General features: G+C 42.5%; 1 protein-coding gene across 1 annotated transcript in view; it reads right to left on the bottom strand.

Annotated features, from left to right (window-relative positions):
- Window positions 1-17670, bottom strand: part of LOC104304233 (uncharacterized) — a 119731-nt gene that overhangs the window by 58165 nt on the left and 43896 nt on the right. The window contains exons 5-7 of the mRNA XM_054164026.1: window positions 13368-13454; window positions 7125-7208; window positions 1149-1318 (exon numbers count right to left, since the gene is read on the bottom strand). Of these exons, the coding sequence (XP_054020001.1) occupies window positions 1149-1318; window positions 7125-7208; window positions 13368-13454 (341 nt within the window). The remainder of the gene's footprint in view (window positions 1-1148; window positions 1319-7124; window positions 7209-13367; window positions 13455-17670) is intronic.

Below are 17670 nucleotides of genomic sequence, written 5' to 3'. Positions count from 1 at the left end.
ATTGTCTTCCTTCAGGTGGCACAGAGCTTTGGGAACATCCCAATAGCTCAAACTTAGTAGGAATTCTCAACATACTATAAAGTCTTCTGCAAAGTTGCAGCACTCTGTTCACCCGTCCCTACTCAATTTGTGCCTTGAGGCAGATAATGCTTTTAGTACCATCTGGGTCCTTTTCCCTCATGTTTCATTCCCAGTTCATACTCTGAACAATATTCCCTGTATCACCTTCTGTGACTGACGCACACAGCTACAAGAAGAAATCAGAAGGAAGGAACTACAGCTGCACAAGGATTTAGAGGAAAACAGCAAGAAGGGAATTGTGTCCTTCACCACCATGCAGAAGGCAGTGATGAGATTAAGTCTTGCAGTGAAGAAATTCTAAAAACTTCCTCTGAAAATACAAGGAAGAATAGAGCACCATCAGTCACTGGCTAACCTATTTTAAGCCCATCAGAGCGAGTGCACTGTTCTCATGTTGCTAATTAAAAATGATAGATTCATCAATTAATCTCTCTCCCTGTCCCCTAGCCTTGGTATGAGATTTTTCAAAGGGACAAATGGTAGTTAGGTGCCCACAAGTATCATTTCAGCCCTGGAAACTTGTGCCCTTGTCAACAGGAACATAATCTCAGCTCTTTACACTGTGAAATGACAAAAAAGACAACCAGAGGAAGCTTTGACATCCTGAAAAACACAACAGATTTCTAATTTGGGAATAATCTTAACCTCTGTACAATGAATATTGCTACATAAATCCTTCCTGGGCTCCAATCTGAACTTGCTCATTGATAGATGAATAAGCCTCTGTTAAATTTGGCAGAGAGAGATGTTCTAAGCTTAGGCTCTTGATTGAAACTCAATTGCAATACTTACTACGGAGCAGTCAGAGACACTCCGCTATTTAGGAGAGAAGCAATGAAGGCAATCTAATTTCATTCACATTGAAATGGAGACAAAGATGAAGGTCCTGCTGTTAGCTTAGCAAAGTGCCAGTCACATAAAGCAAGCCAAGGAAATGGGTTATCTTTTCCCCTTTCAATATGTGTATCACCAGGCAGTGAAATAGAATTGGGGTGTACAAGGTTAACAAGTCAGCATCGTGTTATGAAGCAAGAGATAAAAATTGCCTTATAGTTTTTAACTCTGACCTGTTCCAGTGAAAAGCTGCCAAGCAGAATTATGTCATCTTGAACATCTCTCTCAAACTGTTCGATATATGAAGGAATCTCTTCATCTTCCAGCTCCCTGTGAAGGTCACGTGCCTGACTGGAGCTGACAGGCATCACGGGGTCTGGAAAATCCTCCCTGGCAAGATGGGCTGCTTGAAACAAAAGCGGCACGTTATCTCTTAGCAAATGGAACTCCATTCCCTGCTTGGTACCATCCCACTTGATGTGTTTGGCCCACCAGCATTTTAAGACAACTGTTCCTGCTATTAAATGAAGAGTAATAAATAATAGCAGCAGAACATCTGTTGGGTTCCAAGTCCCGTTACCAGGAGGACTCTCCTCAAGAGCAACATCTGCATACTGCTTCAGCACGTGTAGCTTGATCCTTAAGTAATTTTGAAAGGGGGTGCTCTGCATTTCCATCACCGCTTCATTCCCCCCTGAACCATAAAAGAATTGGGATTTAGAACACCTTTGGCTTTCACTCCTGAGCAACAGGAGGAATAACTGCAGTTGAAAGGGAGTTTTAAGCAGTCACACAAAATATTTTGTCTTCCTCCCACTCACCCCAGAGGATCCAATTCTTCTTCTGTGTGTGTGCACCCAGCTCCTGCCTAATTAATTGGGTCTGGTTTTGCTCTCATCCCTTGTCTGGTTGTCATGTCATCTGCATTATTCCTCTGATTTCACTGTGGTGATGTGTACAAAACTGGGTGCATGCTGCACATATACAAAAATAAATCTCATTCATAAAGTCAGCCTTAAAGAGCAGCTCTGTCCTGCTTTTTACTTTAATTCACTGTGCTGCATTGAAAAAGCAAAAGCAGGTCTTGTTGAAATCTGCTACAGTAGCAATACAAGTTTGGGTAATAAACCACTGACAACTGTTTTTGCTCATTTCTCCACGTTAGCATCACTAAGAAACAACAGATACCAGGTTTTCCGTGTCTTGACTTTATCTTTCTTGCCTCACATTTATGTGTGTAAGTTTTTATAGTCCTCTGTGCCTTTCTCTGCAAGAAACTGCCATATCTAGTTATTTGCTTTTCTCTTTGTCCATCCCAAGACATGAAAGCAGTTAAAAGACTTTTTTTTTTTCCCTCCTCAGTCCCCTTTGAAGTCTTTCATTCTCTAATGAAGACCAGAAAAGGAAAGATAAAACTAAGGCTATTAACATTTTCAGTTTTGCTCACTACTCATTGTTTAACGACTTTAATTGTTGAGTCTCCTGCGTACTTAAATCACCTCAGTGCCACCAACACACAGGAAGTAGGTTGGGGTCTTTTATCTAATTACAACAGGATACCATTCAAAATCATGTTGGGGGAAGTGTACAGTAGATATAAACAACCCAAACCATTACCTTAGGGTACACAATCTCTTCACACAGCATCTCTCAAGCCTAATGAAAAGTGATTTGACCTGCAACTATTAACCGCAAAACCAACACAAGAGTTACATTTACATTTACTGTAAGATCAAGAGTTTGGTGAGGAGAGAGAGGAAATCCAGAGCACACTGGAAATGGAAACACTGGTGACAGAAGAAGATGCAGCTTCTCTTCTTCCATGCAACGCTGTGTTGTACACAAGGGGCCATAGGCTCAGCTGGTATAAATCAGCTGCTTTACTGCTCACTCCTGTTTATATCCTCTACACCCCTAACTCGGGACTCTCTGGGTGTAGACAGATAGTCTTTATGTATCAAAAAAAAAATCAAAGGAATAAGAATATCCTGTTCAAAGAGAAGACCATGCAGTGAGCCACCAAAAGTTTGCTTTTTTGCATTTGTTGTTTCTGGGAGGAATCACATCAAGTGAGCTCAGTTTTGATGGAAGACACTGAGCTTATTAGCACAAGTATTGTGGAAAAAGAGCAAAAGGAGACAGAGAACATTTTCAAAAGCCTTTTCAAGGTAAGTAACTGCTAAAAATACAGAGATAGATTATGAATCAGATTTGAAAATTGTTTATTTTTTTTTCAGAAGATACCTGTGCTTAGAATCACAGAATATTAGGGGTTGAAAAGGAGGTCTGGAGGTTATCTAGTGCAACCCCTCTGCTAAAGCAGGGTCACCCAGAGCAGGCTGCTTAGGATGGCATTCAGGCAGATTTTGAATCTCTCCAGAGAAGGACACTTCACAACCTCTCTGGGTAGCCTGGTCCAGTCCTGCATCACCTTCATGAGGTCTTGGATGGCAGGTTGGACTTGATGATCTTTGAGGTCTTTTCCAACATTATTGATTCTATGATTCACAGGAAATAAGTTTTTATTCATATTTGGGTGAAAACTCCTATGTTTTAGTTTGTGTCTGTTGCCCTATCACTGAGCACCACTGAAAAAGTCTTGCCCTTTTCTCCTGACACCTGCCTTTTAGATAAGCATTGATAAGATCTACTCTCAGTCTTCTCCAGGTTAAACAGCCTCAGATTTTTCAGCCTTTCCCCATCAGAGAGATGCTCCAGTCTCCTTATCACCTTTGTAGCCCTCCATTGGACTCTCCAGTAGTTCTTTGTCTCTCAAAACCAGGAGCCCAGAGCTGGACAGAGCACTCTAGATGTGGCCTCAACAGGGTAGAGTAGAGGGGAAGGAGAACCTTCCTCTACTCAAATTCTAAAAATACTTATTGAAAAGATGCAAAAGCTCTTTTAAGCACAGTTGGACAAACTTCACTTGCCTGAGCTGGAGGCAGGGAAAGAAAGGGTTATTCTATAGAATCATAGAATGGTCTGGGTTGGAAGGGGTCTCTGAAGGTCATCCAGTCCAGCTACCTCTGTAGTCAGCAGGGGCATCCTCCACTAGATCAGGCTACCCAGACCTCTTCTGAGCCCCACTTTGAATATCTCCAGGGATAGGGCCCCAACCACCTCCCTGGGCAAGCAGTTCACATGTTCCACCACCCTCATAGTTATTCAAGCTGGGCTGTTCCTTCCCCACTGGGTTTGCAAAGAATCCTCTGAAACTTAGTCACCATCAGGCTGCTCTTTGTCTGAACTGAGCCATAGGTTAGAGGCTTGTGCTGTTGCCCTGCAGCAACACCGGACCAAAACAAGCCCTCCCTCTCCTTGCGGTACACAAAAGAGTCCATGGCATTAAAAATGTTACTGCTTTATACTCACAGGATTAAATGGCTGGAAAATGTACAAGGAAATCCATTGATGGATTAATAAATTAGTGAATGACTAGTTGCTTCAGGTTGTTAGGATCTGCATTAAACTTGGTTGCTTCAGCTGTACTTTGCACTGTGAGTCAGGTTGTCCGTGCCATTTAAATGGCATCTTCTCTTTAGCATAAGCTGTACTTGCAGATGTTGTAATTAAAACACTTTAACCAGTATTAGATTGGCTGCTGGCAACTTAATTTAGGCCTACATTGGCCATCAGATAGCAGAAGTTTATACAGTAAGAGGAGAATTTAAAGGGTAAGTTCACCAGCAGACTACACGTCCGGATGGGTTTGACTATATAAACCAGCTATAACCTCTGCGTGGAGAAGGCATTTTTTAGCAGCCTGGTTCTAGAACACTCTGTGTAAATTGTAGCTAAAGAAGTGCATCACCAAAGACTCATGCATCAGTTTCAAACAGCTAAAATATCTCAAGACCTTGCACTTCAAGTTTTAGGTTGTTGTCAAAGAATTCTATAACAGAAAACACTGTTTTATGGTATTCAGCTGGCATCATTTTAGATGTGTATGGATCCACAATCTTGCATTGTTTGAGAGACTGTACCCCTGGGAAAAATATATATATATTCTATATCTTCCCCTCAAAATCAACATTGCCTTTTAAGTTGCCTTGTAACATGAACTGTAAGAGTGACCAACAGGTTACTCAGTGACAAAATGCTTTAAACATACAATTATATAAATTCTGAGCCACGTTCTTTCCTGTCCTTTGGGGACTATCTATTAATTAGGACTGTATGACTACGTGATTTTTCAGCTCAGTGGTCAAATGAGGAAAAGAAGCAGCTCTGTAAGAGTGGAACCAAATGAATCCTAGTTTTCTATGGATTTTCTGATGTCTAATAAGGGTCAAGCTTCCATATTAGCTTTTCCTTCAGTGGAGGCATTAATAATGCTTGTCTGCTCTGCTCAGCTGCCCACTTCCACAAAACTGGTAGGGAAGTCAGACCTGTGAGACTTGCTCTCTGTTAAAAAAAAAAGAGAGAGAGACTGGAAGTGAACAACAGGTTCAAAAATTGGGAGGGAGAAACACAGGCTGGCAGAAATAAATACACCCTGATGCACTCACAGGAGTGGAGACTGCACAAGCCTCATTTTCTCAGGAAAATCACAGAGTGATTTGGGTTGGAAAGAGATCTTTAAAGGCCATCTAGTCCAACCTCCCTGCAGTAAGTAGTGATGTCTTTGACCAGGTCAGGTTGCTTTCCTCACCCGAGTAACAAGTGATAGGACAAGGGGAAACAGCCTCAAGTTGTGCCAGGTTTAGGCTGGATATTAGGAAACATTTTCTCAACAAAAGAGTTATCAAGCCCTGGAACAAGCTGTCTAGGGAGGTGATGGAGTCACCATCTTTGAGGGCGTGTAAAAGACATCTAGATGGTTATAGCCAGGTGAAGGTCGGTCTCTTCTCCCAGGCAACCAGTGACAGAATGAGATGACACAGTCTCAAGCTGCACCAGGAGAAGTTTAGGGTGGATATTAGGAAGCAATTCATCACAGAAAGAGTGATTGGCCGTTGGAATGGGCTGCCCAGGGAAATGGTGGAGTCACCATCCCTGAAAGTGCCTAAAAAAAGACTGGTTGAGGCACTTAGCGCCATGGTTTAGATTAGCTAGTGTTGGGTGATAGGTTGGACTTGATGATCTCTAAGGTCATTTCCAACATAATTAGTTCTGTATTCTGTTTATACCTGTCCATAGATGTGATGCCATGTAATGGGTTAAGTGTTGGGCTTGATGATGACATTCAAAAGGCCAAGTCCTACATGTGGGTCAGGACAAGGCCAAGCACAAATACAGGCTGGGCAAGGAATGGCTTGAGAGCAATATTGAAGAGAAGGACTTAGCAGAGTCAGCTGGTGAAAAAAACAACATGAGCTGGCAATATGCACTTGCAGGCCAAAAGGCCAGCCATATCCTGCGATGCATCAAAAGAGGTGTGACTAACAGGATGAGTGAGGTCAGTCTCCCCCTACACTCTGCTCTTGTGAGACCCCAGCTAGAGTACTTGTCCAGTTATGGTGCCACAAAACTAGAGTGACGTTGAACTGCTAGGAGCAGGTCCAGAAGAGAGTCATGAAGATGATCAGATAGCTGGAGAACTTAGGGTTCAGGAAGAGTTGGGGTTGTTCAGCCTGGAGAATAGAAGGCTCCAGGGACACCTTACAGCATCCTTGCAGTACCTGAAGGAGGCCTTACAAGAAAGGAAGGGAGGGAGTTTTTACAAGGGCTTGTAGTGATCAGATGAGGGGGGATGTCTTTAAGCTGGAAGGTGGTAGCTTTAGACTGGATATTAAGAAAAAATTATTTCCAGTGAGAGTGGTGAGACACTGAAACACACTGCCCAGGGAGGCTGTGGATGCCCCCTCCCTGGAGGTGTTCAAGACCAGGTTGGACAGGGCATTGAGCAACCTGGTTTAGTGGAAGGTGTCCCTGCTTATGACAGGGGGATTGAATAGGATGATCTTTAAGGTCCCCTCCAACTCAAACCGTTCCATGATGTTTCCAGTCCTCTTTCATATAGGTGAAATTCAACACACAAGAAAGCAGCCTAGAGACAGCACACCACTAGCATTAAGTAACACTTAAAACCACATAAACACCACTCAAAATAAAACCATTTGGGGAAAAAAAAAAAATCTTACAAGCTCACATTAAAATCAATGTGCATTTTGCTTCTGAGTTCAAGAGGATGGATTACCCACTCTCCTCCCTGCATCCAGACCAAAAAGGGGTTTATTTTTCTTTATACAAATGATTTTGTTATTTACCTTGGAAGTTCAGCATCTTGTCTTCTTCATCTAGAATCTTCATCAGTTGACTGTACAGGATTTGCTCAGCAGATATCATAGAATCTAGAAAAACAAAAAAATCAGGGAGAAAACCAAACAAACCCACAACAAATAATAATGAAACATCTGTTTCTTCAGTGGTATTCAGTAGTATTTCATTATTCACTATTCAGCAGTATTTCAGGAGATATTTCAGGAATATTTCATCCAGTTCTGGGCTCCCCAGTTCAAGACAACCAGGGGTTTACTTGAGAGAGTCCAATGGAGAGCTACAAGGGTGATTAAGGGACTGGAGCACTGCCTGATAAGGAAAGGCTGAGAGCCCTGGGGCTTTTTAATCTGGAGAGGAGAAGACTGAGAGGGAATCTAATAAATGTATATAAATATATGAGGGCTGGGTGTCAAGAAGGAAGGGACAGCCTCTTCTCACTTGTGCCCTGTGACTGGACAAGAAGCAATGGATGTAAACTACAGCACAGGAAATTCCACCTCAACATGAGCAGGAACTTCTTTACTGTAAGGATCACAGAGCACTGGAACAGGCTTCCCAGAGAGGTTGTCTCCTTCTCTGCAGACTTTCAAGGTCCGGATGTGTTCCTGTGTGACCTGCACTAGATTCTATGGCCCTGCTCTGTCAGGGGAGTTGGACCTGAAGATCTCCAGAGGTCTCTTCCAACCCCTAACATGCTGTGATCCTGTGAGATCCTATTTAAACTATAAATAGTTTATATAGATATAAAAAAGCAAAAGTTCAGAATCACAGAATTTCAGGGGCTGGAAGGGACCTCAAAAGACCATCTAGTCCAACCCCCCTGCCAGAGCAGGATCAACTACACCAGATTACACAGGAAACAGACTGATAGTTAAAAACAGTTCTCACAGTGCTAGTTTCATAGCAGAGATGACCATCATTTGCTTCTAAGTTATGACAGAGTTTAAAATAAATTATGCATAATCATATACTTCTAAATGGTGAGCAATATTATATCTTGGTCTGACTGGAACTGGTTTACTAATTCTGCTAAGAGGCTAATTGAAATGATTATTTATCTCATAGAATCACAGAATCAATAAGGTTGGGAAAGACCTCAGAGATCATCAAGTCCAACTTATTACCTAACACCTCATGACTAACTAAACCATGGCTTCAACTGCCACATCCAATCCTTTTTTGATCAAACTGACAGGTGAGTTGTATTTGATTCTTAATAAGTAGCAAAGTACCTAATGTCTTTTCTAATGTGGTTTTGGAGCTTAGAAATTTTACTTTGTTTTCCATAATATTAACATGTTGTCAATTATGAGCTGTCAATAGAGCACACTATGAATTATCATAGAATCACAGAATCAGTAAGGTCAGAAAAGACCTCAAAGATCATCAAGCACAACCTGCCACACAAGACCTCATGACTACTAAATGATGGCACCAAGTGCTACATCCAGTTCCCCTCTTGAACACCTCCAGGGATGGTGACTCCACCACCTCCCTGGGCAGCACATTCCAATGGCTAACAACTCTCTCTGTGAAGAACTTTCTCCTCACCTCCTGCCTAAACTTCCCCTGGCTGGTGAATTATTTGCATTCCCAGGAATACCTGCAGCTTTTACAAAGGAGCAAGGCACACACACACAGATTCCCTTTTCCCAAGAGACCTAAAAGCATTTCAATTGTTTATATTCAAGGGAGAAATTAACAGCTGAGGCAGTCTTTTCTCCAGTTCTCACATACCCTGGCTTCTCTAAGTTGTTGGTGAGGACAGGCAGTTAAAAGACTAAAATCATGCATATGAAGTAGGTGAACTGAAGCAAAGCAGTCATAGAATCATAGATTGTTAGAATTGGAAGGGACTTCAAAGGTCATGCAGATCCAACCCCTCTGCCATGGCCAGGGACATCTCACACTAGAGCAGGTTGCTCAGAGCCACATTCAGCCTGGCCTTAAAAACCTCCAGGGATGAGGCTTCCACCACTTCCCCGGGCAACCTGTGCCAGTGTCTCACCACCCTCGTGGGGAAGAACTTCTTCCTAACATCCAATATGAATCTACCCATTCCTTTTGTGTTTTTTTTCCATTCCCCCTAGTCCTATCATTACCTGACACCCTAAAAAGTCCCTTCCCAGCTTTCTTGTAGGCCCCCTTCAGATACTGAAAGGCCACAATTAGGTCTCCTCAGAGCCTTCTCCAGACTGAACAGCCCTAACTCCCTCAGCCTATTCTCGTAGGAGAGGTGTTCCAAACCTCTGATCCAGCACTTTTAGCCTGGAGAAGATGAGACTCAGTGGTGACCTTATTGCTGTCTACAACTACCTGAAGGGGGGTTGTAGACAGGCAGAGGTTGGTCTCTTCTCCCAGGCAACCAGCACCAGAACAGGAGGACACAGTCTCAGGCTGCACCAGGGGAGGTTTAGGCTGAAGGTTAGGAGGAAGTTTTGCACAGAGAGAGCGATTGCCCATTGGAATGGGCTGCCCAAGGAGGTGGTGGAGTCACCATCATTGGAGGTGTTCAGGAGGAGACTTGACAGGGTGCTCGGTTGCATGGTTTAGTTGGTTGGGTGGTGTTGGATGATAGATTGGACACAATGATCTTGAAGGTCTCTTCCAACCTGGTCTGGTCTGGTCTGGTCTATCCTATCCTATCCTATCCTATCCTATCCTATCCTATCCTATCCTCCTTGTGGCTCTTCTCTGGACACATTCCAGCTCCTCCAGATCCTTCCTGTAAGAGGGGCTCCAGAACTGGGCACAGTCATGCTGAGGATTCAAACTTCTGCGAAGCTCTTCTGCAGCTCCAGAATCCTTTACATTTCTTTCTGCATGTAGCACTGAAACAGTCCCTTGGCGAGGGGGGGGGAAGCAAATCCGTAGTGGGGTGTGGTTTGTTCTCAGGGCATTATCAACTCAGATAACTTTCCAGAAGAAGGGAAAAAACATAAAATTAATTTATCAAATATAGAAAAGATAATTGCCAATATCTTAATTTTCACAGAATAACCCATTAAAGAATCCCATATGATGAACACATTAAAATGATATTTAACTTTGGGTAATAGAGTTAGTGGCTGAAGATTTGCTTCTCACCAGCTATTCTCTTTGGGCTTTGGGCCCGACTTGCTTAAAATATAAGAAGAGTGTAACCTTAAAGTTTGCCCTGATTTCTTCATCTTATTCTGCCTTTGCCACTTGTTAATGACAAGCTGCTAGCTGGAAAGAAGAGGTAAAGGGGGATGGTTTCAAATCAGAAGATGACCATACAGGACCAGATATCAGTTCTGCACATCCTTTTAACTCTGTCCACTACATAAAAATGTGATTCTACTTATTATACAGTTCTGCAAGGAAAACAGACAGTGGTTTGTGAGTATCACTAAATCAGACTGGTTGAGGTATGAAGAGGCCTCTGGAGGTCACTGGGTCCAGCCCCCTTGCTCAAACAGGATCACCTAGAGCCAAGAAACCCAGGACCTTGATCAGACAGCTTTTGAATACCTCCAAGGTGGAAAACTCACTCTTGGGCAGAGGTGTTCACGAGGTGTTATAACTGCTCTTCAGGTGTCAATACAACAAAACTGAGGCCAGTGCCTTGCTAAAATACCTTTAAAAAACCAAGTGTTACCCCAACCTATGAGTGACATTTTTATTGGGAAGGAAAAAGAGGAACACCAAAGGACAGCATCTCAGGTCTAGCCTGATGTGTAGATGCCTAGAACCACCTCTCCACTCCCACCCTAGAATTGGATATACTTTCTCAGAGCTTTAGTCTGTTCCAAACAAAACAAAACAAACAAACAAGCCAAAGCCAAAACCAAACAAACACCCCTCCCCTGAACAGTTAAGTTTAGCTGTGTATCACTCAGCTTCTTAAACACAGGCAAGAGAATGTTTTCTCCTCATAAAAACTGCACTTCCATGTACCTTTTATGTCACCACTCTATTCCTACATGCTTTTAGGCACACATGCATGGTTATAGAAGTCTAATCCACTTTTCATTCTCTGGTTATGAAGCAGATCATGACTCATAAAGCCTATTCATGAGATCAACCAAGGCAGCATCACCAGGAAAGAAGTAAATATCTCATTTAAAAGCTCTGAGCCAGAAGCTGACTTCCATGGTATCACATTGCTGGAATGAACAGGGAAATGGTAGGGGCTAGATGTAATTCAGCCTCGATAAACCTTGAGGTTTTTTCACCAGTATACTAAAATTCAACTTACTGGCATGCATTAGAGCTTGTTTTTGTCCAGTCACAAAAGGTGTTGCCTTAGAAGTTTAAACCTCAAAGTTTCTCATGAATTTCAGAAGTGAACTACTTTGAGACCCTTTGAGGCAAGGTTTTTCAGATTTGCTGCAACTGCATGAACAGAGAAACCCTGCAAGTGCAAATAAGCACAAGGTTTAAAGCAGCACAGGACTAGCATGGGAACACAGGAGAACTGGGTCTTGCATGTTGCCTGTTTGGAGGTGCTCAACAACAGGACCTGGGCCAAAGCTTTCAGTGCACAGCTAAGCACTTCATTACCATCATGATGTTCTTACTTAAGTCCATGCAAATTCAGGCAGGCCCGTTCCCACCCTTTTTTTATCTAAAAGCCATGACAGCTAAGGAGAATTTCCTCTACTAGACAATACCTCCTAGTTAATCTCTCTCATACCTATGCATAACTTCTGTTCTCCCAGCTCTGTAGAGTCACACCCTCCCACTCCTTGCTAATGCCCACAGACAACAAGGCTAAACATTTTGGCTAAACTGTCAAAAAGAAAAACACAACAAAAAAGCCTCTTTGTGTGCTGGAAACTCCTACAGATTGTGAGGTTTCCTTCTATTATGCAAACACACACTCAGCTCAGTAATAAATGCTCAGAAAAGAAAGAATGATTTGTTATACACACAAACACACATACACACAAACACACATACACACACACATATATATGTATGTATGTATATTACTGAGTGCATTAAGAAGAATGAAGACAGCAGATTGAGGGAGGTTCTCTTCTCCCTCTACTCTGCCTTGGTATCACAGTAGTATCACAGTATCACTAAGGTTGGAAGAGACCTCAAGGATCATCAAGTCCAACCTGTTTCCACAGACCTCATGACTAGACCATGGCACCAAGTGCCACGTCCAATCTCCTCTTGAACACCTCCAGGGATGGTGACTCCACCACCTCCCTGGGCAGCACATTCTAATGACAAACAACTCGCTTGGTGAAGAACTTTCTCCTCAGCTCGAGTCTAAACCTCCCCTGGCGCAGCTTGAGACTGTGTCCCCTTGTTCTGGTGCTGGTTGCCTGGGAGAAGAGACCAACCCCTTCCTGGCTACAACAACCTTTCAGGTAGTTGTAGAGGAAGGTGGTTAGGCCACATCTGGAGTACTGTGACTAGTCCTGGGCTCCCTTGCTCAAGAAAGACAAGCAGCTACTCTAGAGAGTCGAAAAGAGGCTACAAAGATGAAGAAGAGGTTAAAGCACCTATCTCATGATGAAAGGCTGAGAAATGTGAGGCTATACAGCCTGAAGAAGACTGAGACAAGGTTGTGTAGCTGCTTACCAACATCTAAAGGGCAAGGGTCAAGAGGATGGAGCCAAATTCTTTTCAGTGTTGCCCAGCAACAGGACAAGGGGCAACAGGCACTAACTGGAGCACAAGAAGTTTCATCTGACAATGAGGAAAAGCTCCTTTCTTTTGAGGGTGACAAAACACTGGACCAGGCTGCTCAGAAAGGTCCACAGACTATCCCACTCTAGAGAGATTTGAAACGGCATGGATGTGATCCTGTGTAATCTCCTCTGGGTGACTCCAGATAAGCTCCAGAGGTCCCTTTCAACCCTTACCATTCTGTGTGATTGTCTGTGTGGAAATAGCTGCTCTCCTGAGGTGGATTTTGGGAGCAGGACTGAAGAAGGCTACCGCTTAGTACTCAGTTCTGGACTAACTTCATTAATTAAAGAGAAAAATGGTGTATACAACGTTCCCAAAGCACGCTATGGTAGCAGAATGAATACAACACCACCTCATTTTTTCCCCATCCATTAACTCCCAGTCCTTGATCAAAGTCTATGTACATTGCCTACCATGTTCTGAGTGGTTAAGGCTTATAATTTAAATTGTAAACCTCAATATTTAAATAGAAGGGCACATGTGATCTTTGTCACCTCATTTTCATGAATGGAAAAGAATATTCTGACACCAAAATTACATACTTAATTCTGCCTCACCTTCTCCACTGACCTCCATCCCACACTGCCTTGGGTTTATTTCCTCATCCATCAATGGGTCAAAGTAATTTCTGCTGTATTCATTTCCTGTGGAAGGCACATGAAGTAAGGGTCAGCGATTATTAGAAGCACATGAACCAAAATGTTAATTCTGAAATCGACACCAGCAAGCAAAGGGGCATTTTTTGCTACTTTATAAGCTTAATTTTTTTAACAAGTCTTCTAAGCCTACCAGTACTGCAATTATCATCTCGTGAAAGGTCAGGAAAGGTAATTTGGGAAACAAGTGTACTTCGTGTTACTTTTACTCGGGAGCTAATGAGAAAAATTCTCAAATTTAGATGATGGAAAGATAAGGAGAGTGAAAATAATCATCATCCAGGCATCCTCCCCCCCTTACCCCCCAACATAAACCAAATTATTCTTGAGACGTGCGGTACAAATACGGCCACGCCGCGGAGGACTTTGTGTTTTCCAGCTGACCCCTCCAATTTCAACAGCTTTAAATTTCACCGCTGAGGTTTCAACGTCTGGTGCATCCTCAGTGCTGTATCCAAGCAGAGAAGTGTTTAATTACAGAGGAGAAACTAGAATACTGCCTCATTAATCTGAACAGCAATTATATTCGGTTGGGCTAGGTAACTAATCCAAGAGTCTGATGGGATAAAAACCACTCATTTTAGCACAATTTTTTTTCCCCATTTCCACAGCTAGGTTTAGCTGCTCTTTAGAAACTAATCAAGTTTTTTTTAAAAAAAAAAAAAAGAAAAAAAAAAAAAAAGAAAAAAGGAAAGAAGACAAAAAGTAATTTGTTAGACTTATCAAGGAATAATGCAGCATCCCTGCTGCTGCCTGGAGGAACTCCCAGTAAAAGCCAAAATAATTTTCTTTACACAAGAGGGAAAGGAGGGCTTGTTCTTCAAAAATGTGTCCTTCCTTCAGCAAAAGCACTGCACTCTCCCATTGGTTTGCAGGCAGCAAGTTCTTACTAAACAGAGAAAAAGGAAAAATAATGAAGTCCGTAGCGAGTTTTGAATTCGCTTGAATAGAAGTCGCTCCATATCCCTGCAAACACGTAAGGGGCTAAATATAACGGGGCAGGGGGGGGGGGGTGGGGTGGGTAAATCCTCTGAGATACACTATAGTATTCTACAGTGTATTTGGTTTAGGATCAAAAATAATCCAAGCATCAGCTCCTTTTCAGAGACTAAATGAAACTTTGATATGAAACTAGGTTTAATTTATATTTCTGGACCAGCACATTTTGACTGTCAGCCTCTGTTCCTTCAGCGTAGTAAGTACAAGAACTGAAAATTTGCTTTACCTTGAGGTCTCAATAAAGAAAAAATAAATGAGTTTCATTTTTGTTACTTTATCTGTCAACAACTACTAGGCTGGTATGAATCTTGGCAGCATGTAATCAAAGTCTTATGTACTGCAATAACAGAGCCATTCTACCTTATTCACTGTAATTGTTTTTCTCCGGCACAAAGCGCCGTGATGTTATACGAACCACCCCTTCCCACGGTGGCAAAATAATTCACCCATGTGCTAGAAAAGAAAATGATGATGCATTTCTTTATTCAATTACTTCATAGCTGCAAATGTAAATGTCTGAAGAGCACGTTGCAAGCGGCACAGGCAGCATGCCGCTGCTGTGCGGGGGTCTTTCTTTTTTTGCACAGCCTGGATACCACAGCAGCTTTTATTGCATTTTAATCCCCCCATGTTCTTTGATATCCTGTGGGTCTGGTGTGAAACTTCCAAGAGCAGACTTTCGGGCAGCTCTTCTGGACAGAATAATTGGCGATTAGGAGGAAGTGTTGTGTTAAATTTGGGTCTGCGAGGCATGGAAACCATTATCCAAAAAAAGAGATACCTTGACAAATACCACTAAGCAGCTTGCTGCTTGGCCCTCTGAAAAGAAAAAAAAAAAAAAGAAAAAAGAAAAAAGGAAGAAAAATAAAAGAAAAAAATAAAAGAACCACCTCAACCCCTCCTTGAGGAGCATGAGGTATTTCGTCCGGGGCTTTGGCTCTGCCAGAACTGCACACAGCCGGAGACAGAAAGTTATGCAGAAGTACAAAGAAGAACCTGGTTTTGTTCCCCCAGAGCAATTCATGCTTTTAAAAACCTATCCAGGTAGAATGAGTGGTAAATGCCAGAGTCACATCCTTGCAGTGATGTTACAAATAATAGGACATTTTGAACTGCAGAAGTCCAGAGAAGATAGATGTTCAGTGAAGATTTCTGAATATTAAATATCATTACAAGGAGAGGAGAGGCTGAAGGAGCTGGGATTGTTTAGCCTGGAGAAGAGGAGGCTCAGGGGAGACCTTATTGCTCTCTACAACTACCTGAAGGGAGGTTGTAGCTAGGAGGGGGTTGGTCTCTTCTCCCAGGCACCCAGCACCAGAACAAGAGGACACAGTCTCAAGCTGCACCAGGGGAGGTTTAGACTCAAGGTGAGGAGAAAGTTCTTCACTGAGAGAGTTGTTAGCCATTGGAATGTGCTGCCCAGAGAGGTGGTGGAGTCACCATCCCTGGAGGTGTTCAAGAGGAGATTGGACGTGGCACTTGGTGCCATGGTTTAGTAGTCATGAGGTCTTGGGTGACAGGTTGGGCTTGCTGATCTTTGAGGCCTTTTCCAACCTTTTTGATACTATGATACAAGCTTTATATCACTGCTTTTACAGAACTGAATACAGAGTACAGAATTATGCAGGTTGGAAAAGACCTTCAGGAACATCTAGTCCAACCTATCACCCCACACCATCTAATCAACTAAACCATGGCACTAAGTGCCTCATCCAGTTTCTTTTTAAACACTTCCAATGATGGTGACTCCACCACCTCCCCGGGCAGCCCATTCCAGTGGCAAATCTCTCTTTCTGTGAAGAATTTCTTCCTCACATCCCAGCTAAACCTCCCCTGGTGCAGATTGAGATCTTGGTGGGATTTGGTAGAGTTTTTCTGGTCTTTTCCCTCCCAGAACAACACACACCTGGAGTACTGATGTGACTGGGAGGTCTGGACATGTCATAAGATTTGTTGGGGATATGGAGAGCTGCTTGAGTCTTAAAAATACAAAATTATCAGTTTTAGTCAACATAATGCACTGCCCAAGGCATTTTGCTAATAACATTTTGTGAGCATGTGAAGAGATTACTAATCATTTCACATTTGCTTTTGGAAACATTTGAAAGTGTCTAACATGTAAATTAACAGTCCGCTAAGGAATTCACAGCACTCTGCTTCGTGCTATGAACACTGTAAAGTAAATGTTAATACAGACCTCACTTGCAGGTATTTTGAACAGCAGCATATAGAATCATAGAATTGATAAGGTTGGAAAAGACCTCAAAGATCATCAAGTCCAAGCTGTCACCACAGACCTCATGAGTACTAAACTATGGCACCAAGTGCCACATCCAATCCCCTCTTGAACAGCTCCAGGGATGATGACTCTACCACCTCCATGGGCAGCCCATTCCAATGCCTAACAACTCTCTCTGTGAAGAACTTTCTCATCACCTCGAGCCTAAACCTCCACTGGTGCTGACTGCCTGAGAGAAGATACCAACCCCCTCCTGGCTACAACCACCCTTCAGCTCAGTACCTTCAGACAGCAAGTTACTTTGGATATCTCTTCTTACAAAGACTTGTCCAGCTTTACAAACTTAGGTCTTTGCTTTGATCCAGAGGCTCACTCAAACCTGTTAATTCACTTTGAAACCCTCTTCACCCCTCAAAGCTGTGTTATTTCCTGGGGAAAACACAATGGATAACTCAGGAAACTGTAACTGAAGTGCAAAACCACAGATTATCTATAAATTCAAATAAAAATGGAATGAAGGGTGTTAGCACAACAGTGACCAAGTGGGAATTTGTACACTTTAATTAAAGCAAGGGATGTTGCTAATAAAATTAGCATAATCCTTGGATGCAGCCCATGGGACTGCACACATATTACTAGGACTGGATGAAACTCTAAGACAGCTTTTAAGCTAAGATGTCTGTAGTCAATTATACAGCCTATGTCCTGAGAGTACCAGAGACATAGTATGACTTAGCTACATTTCTGAAACACCTTCTCCTCCATAAAGAGCCTGTATCAATATCACATCAAGGGTACAGCAAGGAATTTGAAGAACAGGCAATTATTCCATTCATGTCGTACTATTGATCTATTCTTTAGTTTAATGAAAGAACAGACAAAACTGCTGGGTGTGTTACATGCCTTTCTGACCAATGTAAAAATGAAGGAATTATTAATACCTAGGTGGCTGATTACTAAAAGCTT

This window comes from Dryobates pubescens, chromosome 9 (genome assembly GCF_014839835.1).
Source record: "Dryobates pubescens isolate bDryPub1 chromosome 9, bDryPub1.pri, whole genome shotgun sequence".
Classification (NCBI taxonomy): domain Eukaryota; kingdom Metazoa; phylum Chordata; class Aves; order Piciformes; family Picidae; genus Dryobates; species Dryobates pubescens.
Note: the sequence above shows the minus strand (reverse complement) of the source record. Positions and strands in the feature narration are given on the sequence as shown.